The sequence below is a fragment of the Cydia fagiglandana genome, chromosome 8 (assembly GCF_963556715.1).
Source record: "Cydia fagiglandana chromosome 8, ilCydFagi1.1, whole genome shotgun sequence".
Lineage (NCBI taxonomy): Eukaryota > Metazoa > Arthropoda > Insecta > Lepidoptera > Tortricidae > Cydia > Cydia fagiglandana.
The window spans coordinates 13,495,027-13,512,958 of record NC_085939.1 but is presented as its reverse complement, the minus strand read 5'-3'; the positions used below and the strand labels follow the sequence as shown (position 1 = coordinate 13,512,958).

General features: G+C 37.0%; 1 protein-coding gene across 1 annotated transcript; it reads left to right on the top strand.

The window, feature by feature from the left end:
* The first annotated feature begins 9,589 nt into the window (after positions 1-9,589).
* Positions 9,590-17,903, top strand: LOC134666936 (mucin-4-like). Its single transcript, XM_063524244.1, has 3 exons — positions 9,590-9,740; positions 11,201-14,497; positions 15,182-17,903. The coding sequence occupies exons 1-3, from the start codon at positions 9,681-9,683 to the stop codon at positions 17,852-17,854; spliced, it is 6,030 nt and encodes a 2,009-aa protein (XP_063380314.1). The 5' UTR covers positions 9,590-9,680; the 3' UTR covers positions 17,855-17,903.
* The last annotated feature ends 29 nt before the right edge of the window (positions 17,904-17,932 follow it).

Below are 17,932 nucleotides of genomic sequence, written 5' to 3'. Positions count from 1 at the left end.
GCGTATTTCAAGCTTAAAGCGCATATCCTGCTGTAACGGAGGGCCTTCTTCTTCGTTACACTCTTGATAGAGTGGTCGTGGCCATTATGAAAACTTTTGAGCGACTCATTTAACGACACGTCGCCATTCCTCCCGTAGAGCTGCTTTCCGTAAGCATTCGCTTACTGTGACCGACACAGTGATTTGGTTTGGTCAGTACATCTCATTAGAGATCTTCCCCTAGCCCTGTCACCTCCTACTCTTTCTTGTTCAACTAGACGTTCTGTAGATGTTCCGTCTCGACGAGACACGTGTCGAAAGAAGTTGAGTACCGAGTTTTGCCCGTAGAAAGCAACCGCTCTTTAATGCCAAGCTCCTCAATAATTGATGCTCAGTCCATGATATGCCCAGCATTCGTCTCCAGCACCACATCTCTAGTGCATTCACTTTCTGTTTTTCGGATGCCCTTAGTGTCCATGTGAGACATACAGCATACAGAAAAGTGGGAAATATGAGGGATCTGACAATCCTGGTTTTAGTGGTCCTTGTAATGTTCCGGAGGGATTTAAATACGGTAAACAAAACAACATTGAGCAGCCAATTTTGGAAAAAAATGTTATTAACTCACATTATAGACGGGTCTAACGCGAATTATATTCAATTACCTTTATTTACCGACGTTTCGACACAGGTTTCACTGGTCGTGGTCGCGGCTGACTGATTGTCCCAGCAAAATGTCAAAACAGAGATTTGTGCATCTACCCGACGAAAAGTGTATGGCAAAGTTTGGGGTAGACATCACATTTTCAAACCACCCACCACACATAATGTTAATTATTGTCAATAGTCCGACACGCAACACTCACAATATCCACGCACCCGTCCGAAGATAGATCCTTTGGCTTTAGCTTCTGTATCACTGGTTCCCAAGTTGGCGATAAGTTGAAACCATCCTCCCTATTAAAATTCCTGGGGTGTTTCTTGATTTCAATTGCTTCTCGCACAACTCGAGGATAATAATGGCGTTCAGTGGAGACAACTTTTGGTCTATGCAACTCAATCCAGTGATTTGTGCCAGATGTAAGAAGATGTTCGGCGATTGCGGATTTGTGTAATTGGCGATTTTTAACTGCCGCTATGTGCTCTTTCACCCTCTCTTGCACGCTCCGTTTAGAACATCTTCTTACATCTGGCACAAATCACTGGATTGAGTTGCATAGACCAAAAGTTGTCTCCACTGAACGCCATTATTATCCTCGAGTTGTGCGAGAAGCAATTGAAATCAAGAAACACCCCAGGAATTTTAATAGGGAGGATGGTTTCAACTTATCGCCAACTTGGGAACCAGTGATACAGAAGCTAAAGCCAAAGGATCTATCTTCGGACGGGTGCGTGGATATTGTGAGTGTTGCGTGTCGGACTATTGACAATAATTAACATTATGTGTGGTGGGTGGTTTGAAAATGTGATGTCTACCCCAAACTTTGCCATACACTTTTCGTCGGGTAGATGCACAAATCTCTGTTTTGACATTTTGCTGGGACAATCAGTCAGCCGCGACCACGACCAGTGAAACCTGTGTCGAAACGTCGGTAAATAAAGGTAATTGAATATAATTCGCGTTAGACCCGTCTATAATGTGAGTTAATATGTATTTAAAACGCGAAAGTTTAAAAAATGTTATTGTCTTGTATGACAAGTAAGAGTCTTACAATATTAAATCTGAACAGATTTGAAGTACGAGATGTGAATTGGTCCTTAGACATTATTTTGATACTATGCATTGTGTATAAAATGCATAGCATAGTTCTTATACAGTGTTCGGATCAGGTACAAGTACAAGTGTAAAAGAGTGCCGAAAAGTACTTTTTACAAAAAATAATCTTCAGTTAGAGAATCTGCCTCCAATGGAAGATGCGCTACCTACGTAAACATATTCTCCGTGCAGTTTACCAAGGAGGCTATGTTTGGGGACAGATTATAGCCCCTCAGCAACAGCTTCCATGTCCTGCTGACTGGAGCTGGTCCAAACAAAATGGTTATTGGGAGCCCATATGTACAAGCCTACCTGCGGCGGCTGCTGCTTGTTTAGAGCTTATTCGTTGCCGCTGCAAAACAAAATGCGCAGGGAGGTGCAACTGCGTTAAGAAAAAACTAAAATGCACGGACCCATGGGCATGTAGTGGCAATTGCGAACAATATATATCTTACTCGTATTTTAACCCGCATTTTAATCAAACATCTGCTTTGTTAATTTTATCACATTTATAATAACTCTATTGGCGAAAGTTTTCCCAACATCTATATTTATACATTTAATTTATATTTGTATATATATCACGTCCAGAAGTAATTTTCTACAACCAGAAGAATAACAACTTATCAGAAACCATCGAAACATACTTAAAAATCCTAAACGCTGCATACCGCTCTTACAATGCAGGTACGCCGCGCGACACAAAACATTTTTTTCATCAGAGTTATGAAGAAAAAATGTTTAACAAGTTTACTATTCTATATAGTAGGATAACTGGGCTATTCACAGGTATTTTTTTTCTAGAGCAAATCCTCATAGTTTTAATTTTGTAGAGGATTTTCGAAAAAAAAAGTGAAAAGATTTTTTTGGAATTTTTAATTTCTCGATTTTTTTGTATGGAAGAGTGAAAATTTAGTCACAGAAATGAATTTTTCATCCTCGAATTACACGAAAAAGACACCAAACTTGATATACTTGCTAGATGTATGCAGATATATAGCTTAGAGTGAGGCGCGCCGGAGCCACTTTTGCCCCCCCTCCCCTGCCCACCTGCTGGGTGGAACCTCTTGGCAACCGGGCTTAATCGGCTCAGATCATCCCCAGGAACACCTGTTCCAAGCGGTTTGCTTTGTCTCCAAAATGCAAGGTGGTGGACCTTAGAACCCCAGCTACGGGCCTTATTGAACGTATGAGATGAAATATTAGATTAAAATATTTAAAGATAATTTTCAATATTTTTAATCTCTTATTAATAAGGTCGATTTGAAGAAACTTCTATGAAATTATGACTTATAAATAACACTTGCACTGTGTGGGCTGTCAAAATTGCTGCAGACTTTTCTTGGTCTAACTCTAATATTTTTTAACTTGCTTTATTGACCTAAAGACGTTTTAAAGAATCAAAAAGTCTAATAACATTGAGGCACTTATACTTTTTAAAGGCAGTAACTAATTACAAGTGACTTTTTTTTGTTAATACATAGGTAGGTGGAATTTCCATGTTTGGCGGTCCTCCGCCTTCTCTTTGACAGCCCGATACGACACGACGTTGATCTTTTCCTTTATTTGATCCATGTACGCTCTCCTTGGTCTTCCCCTCTTCCTGTTTGCTTCAACTTTCCCTTCTATGATATTTTTGATAAATTCGTCGTGTCATATCAGGTGCCCAAGCATCCTTCCTCTTCTATTGTCTATAGTTCTTAACAAACTCCCCCTCTCTCCTACTACATAGGCCACACTGAATGTTTTGCACTATTGGCCACTGGTAAACATTTAAATTATGAATTGTATATTTAAAAAAATACAGGCTTTTGATTATGGAATGTGACAAATGTTGGCGACAAATCGATCGTCTTTTGTTTTTAATGGCTTGTCAAAGTAAGTCAGTGCGTTGAACGTGGCTTTAACGCGAAAATATTTTTAGAGCTATGATTTTGTTATGATTTTAAAAGTTCGCTTACTCCGCAAGAGTGTAGTGCTTGCCTTCAAAATGCTTTTGGGATTGAAGCACCACATCTGAGCATCGTGAGGCGTTGGTATGGTGAATTTAGTAGAGACAGTATTATTCTAGGTAATGATTTTCGTGATGGTCGACCGTCCACGGCGATCATTCAAGGAAACGTGGCTACTGTGAGACGACTCATTGAAGAAAACCCACGAATCACCTATGACGAAATTTGAGGACAATTAGGGATAGGTTCAGACAAATACAAAAGATTTTACAAGAATATTTAAAAGTCAGGAAGCCTTGTTGTCTTTGGATTCCTCACGAATTAACTTCAGTCCAAAAACAGGTACTTTTTGACTGGTGCCGAGAAATGCTGCGTAAGTATATGCAAGGAAGTTCAAATGCTGTATATAACATCGTTACAGGAGATGAAACCTGGATTTACTGCTACGATCCGGAAAAAAGGCATTAGTCCAGTCAATGGGTCTTTCGAAGGTGACAGGAGGCCCATACAAGTTCAACAAGCCAAAAGCGTTGCCAAACATTTTGATCGTCTGTTTTTTTTTAAACGCGACATTTTTGTACCGTACTTTTAAATAATAAAAGAACGTTAAATACTGAGCAGTACACTACCATTTGTGTGCTCGCAGTCATTGAAAAAGACCGCGAGAGACGACCGAGAAGCCGCATCCTCCTGCGTCATAATAATGCGTCCACCGATACCGCAATAAAGGCAAAAACATTTTTTAATTACGAAAACGTGGAAAATGTCTCTTATACGGATTATAATCCAGACATTGCACCCTGTGACTTCTATCTATTTCCCAAAATTAAGGATTTAATTTGGGGTTTGACATTTAAGACCCCGGATAAGGCAGTTACTACGTTTCATCACCACGTCGAAAAATTGCAGTCAAGTGATTGGGCCTCATGCTTCCAAAAATGGTCCGAGCGAGTGAATATATGTGCATAGAATGTAAAGGGAAACATTTTGAGAAGCAATAAATGTATTATTATGGTTATAAATGGTTTTATTCAAAAGTTACGCAAAACTTTCAGTATGCGTAAAACCTCTTCGTTAGTTTTCTTTTCTTTTACGATAGAATTGCGAAAAATCTATATTTTGCAACAAGTGACGAATTATAAAACACGGTCAAAGGGAGTGTTTTAACGTGCTTATTATAGCACCGGTGTCGTAATGTAGCACCAGATGTACTGTAAAAATTATGTTAAAAGATAATACTTACTGTTACGAATAAATATTTATACTGTAAAAAAATATCCCACCAAACACATTTTCATGTAAATTTTGTTGCTAAGACGAAACCATAAGACTAGCACTGTCAAAAAGTTGTCAGATCTCTTGTCGAGCCAAGCTTCAAACTCTACAAGCCCTAACTTCACTAACTCTACACCTTAGTCAAAATATGTGGCTTGACTGTTTCGCTACCGCCACATGGGCATAAGGTGAAAAATTTATTAAATTCATTATTTTTAGGGTTCCGTACCTCAAAAGGAAAAATACTGAACCCTTATAGGATCACTCGTGTGTCTGGCTGTCCGTCTGTCACAGCCTATTTGCTCCGCAACTACTGCACCAATAAGTTGAAATTTGGTATACACATGTAAGTCTATAGCCCAAGGACATACATGTAAAGTAAATAATAGAAATTAAAAAAATATATATATATATCAAATGAAGGGGCTCATTGTAAGAATGTCAGATATATTTATTCATAATTTTAAAATAAATAGTTTAGAAGTTATTTAAGAAAATACGCAAAAAATGACCATTCCGCCCCCCCCCCCCCCTATCTCCGAATCTACTGGGTCTAAAATTATGAAAAAAATACACATATTAGCTCTTTTCCTATAGATGACAGGAAAACCTATTAGAAATGTGCAGTCAAGCGTGAGTCGGACTTAAGTACCTAGTTTTACGATCCCTACGGGGTTTTTTAAAGACATTTTACTCACTTTTCTCTAAAAAAAATATATTGTTAATAATTGTGTAATGTACAGAACCCTTGGAACGCGAGTGCGACTCGCATTTGGGCGGTTTTTGTATTATACTTACATACAATAGTTCTTGTAGAAACGAAAAGGCCAAGCCACTCACTTTTGGTGTAGAGCTAGTAAAGCTAGAGGGCTTGTAGAGTTAGAAGCTTAGCAAGAGATCTGATAACTTTTTGACAGTGCGAGCCTTATGGTTTCGTTTGGGCAACATTTTACATCAAAATGTTTTTGATGGGATTTCACTTCTTTTTGTAAGTTGTTTATGTCTTCAATCTTCCATCCCCTAATTTAAAGGGTTGGGGGTGATTTAATATTAAAAATCCTGAAATAAGTATCTGGGGGCATCTGTTACACAATGTACTTCTTACTGATTCCCCATATAAACCCTTCACCCCGTAAGGGTAAACTTTGGGGTTGAAATCTGCCTTCACCCCGTAAGGGTAAACTTTGAGGTTGAAATCTATTCTATATCCTTCCCCATAACAATACCTATCTACATACCAAATTTCAACTAAATCGGTTCAGTGATTATTGATTTCCCATACAAAATTAAACCCCATCTTCATCCCCTTAGGGATAAAATTTTTTTTAATTTATTTGTTGTTTGTGTACTAAAACTATCTTACATACCAAATTTCAGCTTCTTAGAGGACTTCAGGAAGTACCCGGTATTGATGATCAATGATCATCAAGTGAGTGAGTCAGTGACGAAATCGAAGTTTTTAGATATGAATAAAATCTAAAGTATAAGAGCTATGCAATTGATATGCTTAATAAGTCCGAGAACTTTGTTTATCTGGTATAATCCAACCCCAAGTTATGAGGGTTCCAAAAAACGACAAAGCGCTTCGAGAAAAGGTAGATAGTGCCCTTGCGCTTTTCTCGTCTTGGCGGGGGCACTGCCGTGCCCCCAGATGTTAAAGGATGAGACTACTGTAACTAATAAAGATTTATGTTTAGTTACCTACTATTTTCGCGTAAAATAGACAATTTTTATATCTTTATTTATTAAGACCCAAAATAATTATTTTCACTTATTATAAATAAATCCTCCTGTTATGAAGTATCAAATATTGTTATTTGTATATGTATAACTCTTAAGTTAAAAACAATAAAATCTGTTATTACCTACTGTCAAAATGATTATTTTTTGCGGGTAATACTCTGGTAGTGTTCAATAAGGCCCATAATAGGACTTTTATAAAAGGTATATTTTCCAAGAGTATCGTAATATTTTTATAACTATTTTGGTATAATGAAGAAACTTAAATAAATGAGAAACCTATTTGAGTGAGTTTTTCATACTTCATGTCCTGTTTATTAAAAAAAAACCATTTTAATTTAAGGTGAGGCATACGTATTCCGTGTGGGCCGTATAGGCATATACGGCCCACACGGAATATACAATAAGGTAAGTGAGGCCACTTACCTTATTGTATATTCAGGATGTATACCGTGTAATATTGAGCAGTTGATTTATAATATACATATTATGATATTGACGTTGACTAGGACAGGACATGACAATAGGAACCAGAAATAGGTATAGTTGGTCAAACCAATTTGTCAGTAAATAAAAACAAAAAACTATATTCATCCTTTTCTTTTGGGTGCTAGTACTAGTGTAAGTCAAAGATAGTATGATGATTCTCCCTGTCTATGTTTGAAATGAGACAGTCCTTTGACAAACTATGTGTAGTTTTATCATTTATCAAACATTACGCAGATACCACAGACTAATAGCCCCTACAATCACATTTGGCAACAAACGCATAGCTCACTACCCCGTACCTCGCTGTAATAGTGCATGGTCTAAAAGGCATTTTTCATTTTTGGCACCATACTTATATAACAAAGCACACAAAACCCTTAATATAAACAACATTAGTAATTTTCAATTAAAAAACAAAATTAAGATTTGGTTAAAATCATTAAGTTATACTGAAGCAGAAGAGCTATTACGATGCGTGTTCTAGTACATACATTCTAAAATAACCAGACACACACGCGCGTAAACACACAGAAACACACACATATTCTAAAAATCAGACACAGAATACTCACACACGCGCGCGTACACACACATCACAGTTTCATCTTTCTTTAAAATTAATTTTAATATTGTTAATATGTCATATAAAATGTCTAACATTGTAACATTACCTACGCTTGTAATTGGGAAGGAACTGGCTCTTGAGACACAGGGAAACCTACTTTGAGAGCCAGGAACCAATGTTATGTAACAACTCAAAGTTGCAATAAAGATTATTTTATTTTATTTTATTTTATAGTAAAAAATAGTTGTGAATATCTTGTACATTTTTATTACAATATTAGTCAAGATAATGAAATATAGCTGGTCAAGCAAATCTTGTCACTAAAAAAAGGCGCGAAATTCAAATTTTCTATGGAACGATATCCCTTCGCGCCTACATTTTTAAATTTGCCGCCTCTTTCTACTGACAAGATCCGATTGACCAGCTGTAGGTATTTTTACTTAATAAGATATTTTAATTTCACGTAATGTCCGCATATAATTTATATATGTGCACGGTAAACAAACAAATGAATGATAAGAAAAGACAGACAGTGTTACTGAGCGGGAGGTGGGGCGAGGGGCGAGGTATAGGTAGGCTATGATAGGCTCTCGAGCGCCGCGCCGGCGACGGACGGACCAGCGCGGCGTATCTATGAATTTCGCGCCTTTTTAACTAGATTTTACTATTACAATGCAAGCTACACACAGAAATTTCTTACTTTCCATATATACGCAGCATATATTATTTTATAGTAATAGACTTATTTTTACAGACTCTAATTCAATATTAGATCTTATAGGACAAAAAACGCATATTAATTCTAAAGCATATATCTTATTCTTCTAGCTTTTTAGCTTGCCTATTAACTTATAAATTTAGATATGTTGTTGTGGATTTATTAAACTTTAATTCAATATCGACAAAATAATAAGCTAATTGTAGTTTGACAAAGAAGCACGTTAAAAAAATTTCTAATAATTTTACGTTATAAAGCGTCATACATATTATAAACAATGGAACTTAAACATTGCACTTTAATTCAATATTAAAAAATCATTACTAAAAATATATAAATACCTAATTTATATCTAACGCTCGTTCTAACTTTTCATCATATATAGCATATATGCTTAAAAATATGTCCTATATCAGATAAGTATCACTTTTTCAACTTTAGAATTATCAAAACTTTTCGTGCAAAAATCCGGTCCCACTATTGAGCTATACACGAATATGTGCATTGTAATCAGGGATGTTGCGGATGCAGATTTTTTGACATCCGCGGATGCGAATGCGGATATTTAAAGCTTCACATCCGCGGATGCGGATGTCAAGATTTGGTAGGTACTTAAAAACTTCAAATATTACATTTTTTATTTTAAAAAAACCAAACGTTTGGTATTTGAGCAACAATATAGGTGCGTTTTATTTAATAAACAGTAATTTGGCCGACTTTTTGGGATATAGACGATTTCATTAGAGGTAATAACGAAATTACCTAGCGCTTACGCCGGCGGCGCCGCCGCTAATACGTTCCTGTTACCAACTTGGTCGACATCCGCATCATGCGGATGCTCCGCATCGATTTTATGCGGATGCGGATGCAGATGCGAATGTTGAAAATAATGCGGATGTTCCGCGGATGCGGATGCGAATATTCGCAACATTCCTGAATTTGTAATGTACATAGTCTCAGGAGGTTAATGAGTCAACAATCTAGTAAGATGTAGCGCGGCAGTGGAAAACAATTTCACCGCAGGAAACACGATGTCACATTTTATTTGTTCAACGTCTCCGTAATCTAAAGGCAAATGATTCGGGCTAAGTAAATATTACGCCTTTCAAATTGTCAAGAGGAGCTCAACGCGCCCATTCGAATAGAAACGACCAAAACGAATAGTGCTAAACGACGAATGCCCGACATAACCTGAATTTATACAGGATGAGTGTGCCGATGGCTTCTACGAAAAATTATATGAACGAATTGTTTGGGACACTGCTGGTATGTATTTTTTATTTATTTATTTAAATCGCAAAGAACAATATTAAATATCTTAAGAACGGGTCACTCACGTATTTTAAGTCGAAAAACGCTCCCGAAACGGTGAGTGACCCGTTCTTAAGATATTTAATACGTCTGTGTCTCACGGAAGTTTTGTTATTAAAATCGCAAAGCACAATTATTACAATAATTTCAAAACGTTGAAACGTGTTATTGATAGCTGTTTCATGCGCATCAACAGTTGGAGAATGTCTCTAATACCTAGTTTTCTATAAATATAAAGGTTACTTTTGGGGTTGCTTTTATACCAATACATTTCCGAAATGCTATAGTGATAAAATTACCTACCTACTGCAGAATTTGCCAAAACCATCACGAATCAAGTAGTTAAGTATAAAAAATATAAAAACTAACAAGGCAAGCTCTATATACCTTTGGACTCGAGTACCTAGTGCATGAATCTAGGATATACCTGGATCTGGCATGAGTGGTGGGGGTAACTGACAGAACGGGATAGTCTTATGTATCTTTCAGTAGGAGTAGCAGCGAAAGAGCTATTATTGTTTGTCCTTGTCACAGTCTCACTCAAAACTTTGTTTACGGAACACTTATGGGATCACTTCGTCTTGCAAATCATTTAAATGCGTGTTTCTCAGAGGTCGTTTGACGTAGATACCTAAAATTTGGAACAGTTATAGCAATTACCACCACTCATATTGTAAAGAAGTCAAAACTGCTTATTTATTATTTAAGGGGGAAATTTAGGGGGTTGAGAGGGGTAGGCTGAATTTTTTTTTATTTGTAATAATCGTGTGGGGTACCATTAGAAAGCTTGCAAAAAATTGAGTCGATGGACTGATTTTGACTTCATTTTTTTTTAGTATTGATAATGGTGGGCAATAAATGAATTCGACCAATCACAGTGCCGCATTTGCGTATGTTTTGTCCCTCATGGAGGCACGCGTATACCACTTCTATACAATCCTACCTTCTATGACCTAGTGAGTAGTCACTAGTCAGAGGGGCTACCGCGAAAACCGAAATTCGTAAATTGCGGGGATCTTTCTCTTTTACTCCAATGAAGCCGTAATTAGAGTGACAGAGAAAAATGCCCGCAATTTGCGAACTTCGATTTTCGCGGTTATAGCCCAGTATGTCATTGTAAGTATGCAATGACATATACATATATTGAACGTAAATTCCTGTGCAATGTTTTGATGATAGTCACATTAAACCAATAGATAGGTAGGATAGGTTCGTTCGGTTGCCTCAGATGCCTGAAGGGCAAATTATCCAGCTTATGGCAATGATTGCGTAGTCCACCTGGGTACCTACCTACCCTAATAATCTCGAATAACATGTTGTGATGTTTTTCTGTAAGCAAATCTCATGATTACATTTCGATATGTAATTTCCTTAAATTAGAACACTGTAAATATTTATTTTGTTTTAATGCGCAGGTACTGTCCGCATTGTTATCAACGGCGTCAGCAATAGACTGTCATGGGAAATCTTTCCATTGCGTGAACTCCACCCACTTCATGATATGCGTGGACCTAGGGGGCGGAGTCTCACAGGCAATAGACAACTTCTACATAGCCTGCCCTCCTCCGACGATTTGTCAGGGAACAAACCACTTTGAATGCGAGTTTCCAGCACCTACAACACCTAGCACTATAAGAAGCAACGTCATTAATGAAACCACACTTCCATGGGAGGAGATAATAACTTCTTCTTCTTTGGATAACACAACGAAAGAGTTTTCTGAAAATTACATAAATACAGAGAGGGCTACAACTGTAGAATACAGTGTTACTACAGATACAACCGTGGATGTTACTACAAGAACAGCGTCGAACTTTTATATCAATAATGGATTAAATGTGTCAGAAATTGCACCAACTGTAGTTGCAGATATTACAACATCTCCTATAGAAACTATATCACAGACTATAAGCGAAGACCAAAGTATAACAGAAACTATATTAACAACTGAAGGTGTTACAACTAGTGTCATAGAAACGGTAACAGATACTACAGCCGAAACTAACAATCCCACAAAAACTGACCGAGTAATCGCTGGTGAAGAAAACAACAAAAAGGCTATAAATATGAATACACAAACCACAACCGAAAATATTGTCGTTACAGAAACTGTAACAACAGAATCAGTTCCAATAACTACAGAACAAATATTACAAACAACGACTGACAACCCTCTCGAGGTAGATACGTCTTACCTATACACACAGTTACCACAGGTCCTTCAGAACGAAAATGTAACAAACAATACTTTGTTAAAAAACTCTTCCGCAGAGAAAAACAAATCTACTAACAATAAAGGAAAAAATAATGTACCACAAATTACTAAAGTGTATGATAACGAGCGCGAAATTACAGCCAATTTTGGCAAACATAAAAATGATACGGTAGATGCACAAAATGCTAAAGATACAACGAATCTAGATAGAGCATCTACTATTGATACAGTAGGGAACGCCCCGAAATCTGAGCAACAAACAACGATATACGAAGAAATCTTTTCAAAAGACTCTACTCAGAACACTGAGAGAGTAAATCTCGACATTGTAATTACAGAGGCTATACCAAGTAGTAACGTTGAACTAGTCACTACTCAAGCACCATTAATGACACTAAGTTCTGCAGACACACCGACTGTAGACAAAGCATATACTACTGAAACAGTTCAGAAAATTCCCACTTCTGAGCAACCTACAACAATATACGAAGAAAACCTTACAAAAGATTCAACTCAAAACATTGAAACAGTAAATCTGGACATTGTAACAACAGAGGCTGTGAATATACTTTTCCCAAATAGTGACGTTCAACTAGTCACGACTCAAGCACCATCATTGACACAAAGTTCTGCAGACACAACGACTGTAGATGGAGCATATACTATTGAAACTGTCGAAAACACTCCAAGTTCTAAGGATCCAACTACAATATACGAAGAAAACTTTACAAAGGATACTACTCAAAATATTGAAACAGTAAATCTCGACATTGTAACTACAGATCCTATAAATATACCTTTTTCGAATAGTGATGGTCAACAAGTCACGACTTACGCACCATCATTGACGCAAAGTTCTACAGACACAACGACTTTAGATGGAGCATATACTATTGAAACAGTCGAAGACGCTCCAAGTTCTAAGGATCCAACTACAATATACGAAGAAAACTTTACAAAGGATACTACTGTAAATATACCTTTTTCAAATAGTGATGGTCAACAAATCACGACTTACGCACCATCATTGATCACGCAAAGTTTTGCAGAGACAACGACCCTAGAGGGAGCATTTACTATTGAAATAGTAGAGAACGCGCCTAGTTCTGAACAACCAACAATAATATACGAAGAAAACTTTACAAGGGATGCTACTCAAAATATAGAAACAGTAAATCTGGACATTGTAACTACGGAACCTATAAATATACCTTTTTCGAATAGTGATGGTCAACAAGTCACAACTTACGCACCATCATTGACGCAAAGTTCTACAGACACAACGACTTTAGATGGAGCATATACCATTGAAACAGTCGAAAACGCTCCAAGTTCTAAGGATCCAACAACAATATACGAAGAAAACTTTATAAAGGATACTACTCAAAATAATGAAACGGTAAGTCTCGACATTGTTACTACAAATCCTATAAATATACCTTTTCCGAATAGTGATGGTCAACATGTCACGACTTACGCACCATCATTGGCGCAAAGTTCTACAGACACAACGACTTTAGATGGAGCATTTACTATTGAAACAGTCGAAAACGCTCCAACTTCTAAGGATCCAACTACAATATACGAAGAAAACTTTACAAAGGATACTACTCAAAATATTGAAACAGTAAATCTCGACATTGTCACTACAGATCCTATAAATACACCTTTTTCGAATAGTGATGGTCAACAAGTCACAACTTACGCACCATCATTGACGCAAAGTTCTACAGACACAACGACTTTAGATGGAGCATATACCATTGAAACAGTCGAAAACGCTCCAAGTTCTAAGGATCCAACAACAATATACGAAGAAAACTTTACAAAGGATACTACTCAAAATATTGAAACAGTAAATCTCGACATTGTTACTACAGATCCTATAAATATACCTTTTTCGAATAGTGATGGTCAACAAGTCACGACTTACGCACCATCATTGACGCAAAGTTCTACAGACACAACGACTCTAGACGGAGCATTTATTACTGAAACAATCGAGAATGCACCCAGTTCTGAGCAAGCAGCAACAGTTAATGAAGAAAAAATTATAATAGACTCCACTCAAAACATTGAAACAGCAAATGTCGACATTGTAACTACAGAGGCTGCGAATATAACTATTACAAATGGTGATGATCAACTAGTCATGACTCAAGCACCATCGTTGATACAAAATTCTGCAGATACAATTCCTGATAGAGTATTTACCATTGAAACAGCCGAGAATAATTTAACTACTGAACAGCCAACTACGATAAATGAACAAAGTTTGACAATCGATACTACTCAAAATATCGTGACAGAGAATATAATTCCTAACATCAAAGCAATAAATGGAGACATCTTGACTACAGAAACTAATTATCAGTCTTCTACAATGATAAACGATCAATCAGTTATGGCTGAAGAATTACATGTGACAAAGACAACCGTGGAATTGGTTACCAGTACTGAGCAAACAGCGATGTTACACGAGGAAAATTGGACTGCGGTAACTTCTGAAAACGTTGCTAGCCAAAAAGTACCAATTGCAATTGGTCACACTCAGTCTGTAACGTCAAAACCACAAGATCCAGAATACGTAAAGAAAGATGTAACAACGACAGCTGAAATCTTAGAGAATGGTGCCAATAAGGAACAATCAATTACCACAAATGAAAAAAGCTCGACAACTGGTACTATACAAAATGTTGTAACGGAATATAACACTATTCCAACTAGACATTCAGTAAATTTTGATATAACAACGGAAGTTGTGTATACACCTACAACAATAAATAATGACCTTATAATTCAAGTTGTGTCAGAAGATAATATCTCGAATAAAACTCAATTACTGACAGATACAACTGTAGACGGAACGAAGGTTGATGGGGTATTCACTACAGGAGTAGTAGGTAATGGTGATGGTACAAATCAAATAAATTTAATAAATGAAGAAAGTGTGGCAACAGGTACTACTCGAAGTATTGACTCAATCAACCTTCCGGCAAACCAAGATCACACTGCAACTGAAACCGTAAATGTCACTATAATAATAAGTAATGCTCAATCTGCTTTTGAAAATAATATCAAATCTGAAGGTCCATTACTGCCATCGGAAAACATAGTACCTACATCGGAAGTAAATAAGGAAGCCGATTTTATAACTGCAAAACCGATCAATATTCAGCAGATAATAGCGAAATTGCCTGAGGACAAACTTATTCTTAAAGCTGAATTAGAACTGGTTAATGTACAAACGACAAACAACAATTACGCAAATGCAGAACATGATATTGATGCCTCTCAGCAAAAAAGCAAAACGGAGATTTTAGGCCCCAAAAGTGAATCAATAAATTGGGAAAAGGAAATATCAATTTCCGATCAAACTTATAACAGCCAAAAAGGTGAAAGTGAAACAACACCAGTGCCTAATCGTGTGCAATATAGTGAATTGCCAAGCATCGAAGGAGGTCAATATCAGACATCAAATATAAATAGGAATCCTTTCGACAATTATTTGATCGACAAATCAAATAAAAACTTAGAACCTACAGGAAAGTCTGATGTCACGAATTTAAATATTGAACGAAACGACGTAAACGTGGTCAGTTCTGATACAGAGTTTGTATCTCAGAAACATATTATATCGGCAATACCTGCAAGTAATCCAACTCCCGCTGAAATTAATAATCTTAAACAAAGCTATAACGCTACTACTGTAACCCAGAGCTCAGAGGGTTTTCTCATTACAAATGGACTTCCAGGAAATATAATTAATGTGAACAGCGAACCGGAAGTCGCAAGTTTGCCTACGCCTAAGCCCATAACCCTGGTTAAAGAACATTCTACTCATTTGAAAACCAACACATTCACAAGGGGTGGATCAGCTACCTTGTCTTCGTCAAAGACTGTACCAACAACTGCAAAAGTTGCTGATACTACAATACTGGATGTTACCATACCTAAGTTATTTGGCCCTATATCAGACTCTACAGTTGACGAAATAGGCAGCAAAGTTAAGGAGATTGGGAGCAACGCTAACGTTTCCTGGAATAAGAAGGAAGTTGACAACTCCAAAAACAATAAAGAGGCAACTGCTGCTGATATTAAAATACTGGATAATATGCACAATATTGAAAGTATACATAACTTATTTGGTCCCGGGTCAGAATCTACAGTTGACCAAAATGGCAGCAATGTCAGGGAGATTGGAAGCAAAGCTTATGTTTCTTCTGATGATAAAGAAAAAGACTATCCCAAAAACAGTGAAGGTCCAATAACTGTTAACGTATCGAAAACTAAACTACATAATGATAAAATTGAATTACAAACCAATACGCATGACCTGTCGGAAACGATTACTAAGCGAATAACAACTGAAGGGGATCACAAAGGAATAGACGAGCCAAGTAAGCCAGTCATGTTGAATATATTTCCGTTATCTATCAATAATGTAAAGCTTGGTCCATCAGTTACCAATACACCACTTTTGAAGGAAGTAACGTCTAAGACGCAAAACGGAAATATTGTCCTTACAACTGAACCATATCAATCAGCAATGTTCTATCCTACTCTAGTTAACACTCCAATACAAGCTAGTGTCAATAGCGTCCATAATGCAAATACTCCAACAATCAAGGACATAACTACATTCGATATCCAAGCAGAAATGACCGACAAAGTCATTACTTCAAAAAATCCTATATTCGGTGGTTCGACTACTGTAGACAATTTGCAGAATAGAATTTTGAATAAAAACAACGATATTACGACGGATTCTACACTTCCAGATGCTAATTTGCCAATTGGGGTCATCAATGATGTTTCTCCACCGCATCCATTTCGAGTTGGGCAGGTATCCAAAGGGCAAACAAATACACCCGATAATAATGTAGATAGTATATCAGCTAAGGAACCAAATGTAAATGAAACCAATTCCCCTCAGACCTCAAATGCTAATGAGAATGAAGCACAAAAAAACAATTCACCTATAAATCTTTCTTTATCTATTACTACACAAAAGCCTTATGCAAATACTGTTCAAACACTTTCTCAATCGGTGACCCCAAATCCAATTTCACCAGTCACAAAGCAAGTTGCAAATGAAGTGGCAATACCCTTTACTTGCGTTAATGGCGGAAGGGGCAGATTTTCGGACAAGGACGATTGTAGAAAATTTTACATTTGTGTTGGTATCAATCAACCCGTTGTTGGCAACTGTCCCGAAAATACCGTGTTTAGTGACATTAAAAAACTATGTACTAAAAACTTGTCTCATTGTATACGACATAATGAGTTCAAATGCCCATCAGCGGGCAGATTCAGCGATTTTATGAAAGACAATGTTTATTACATTTGTGTTAATCATAAGGAACACTTGTATAGATTCAAATTTCAATGTCAAAGTGGCTACATTTTTAACAAGACAACAGTGAAGTGTATAGAGTCAAAGGAGATAGAGTCCAATGAATCAGTTTCGATTTCTTCAAGCGATAACAGTAGTCAAACGGGTAGTACTTCTGATAGTCGCAGTATAAACAACAACAGTGTCAGCACTCGTAGAACTAGCAATAACAGCAGTAGCGATGATAGTAGTAAGACCGATGACGATTCAAAGACTAAATATACCAACGAGGTGGAAGACACGCGCGAAAAATCAGAAGGAAACGAAGATGACGAGGAAGATGAAGTGTTTAAATGTAAAAAGGAAGGTAAATTTCCGATTCGTAATGACTGCAGGCGATTCTACTTATGCAAGAAACGGAAATCAGAGTACCGGCGGAAGATAAAGAAATGCAGGTCGGGTCGCGTGTTCGACAAGGATAAGAAACGGTGCGTGGACGCAGACAGCTACGAGTGCTAACACCATAGAGTCCCTATATCTTGGAACAATAATACTATTGATCTGTTACGTGATATATAGGTAGATAGACTTAGAGTC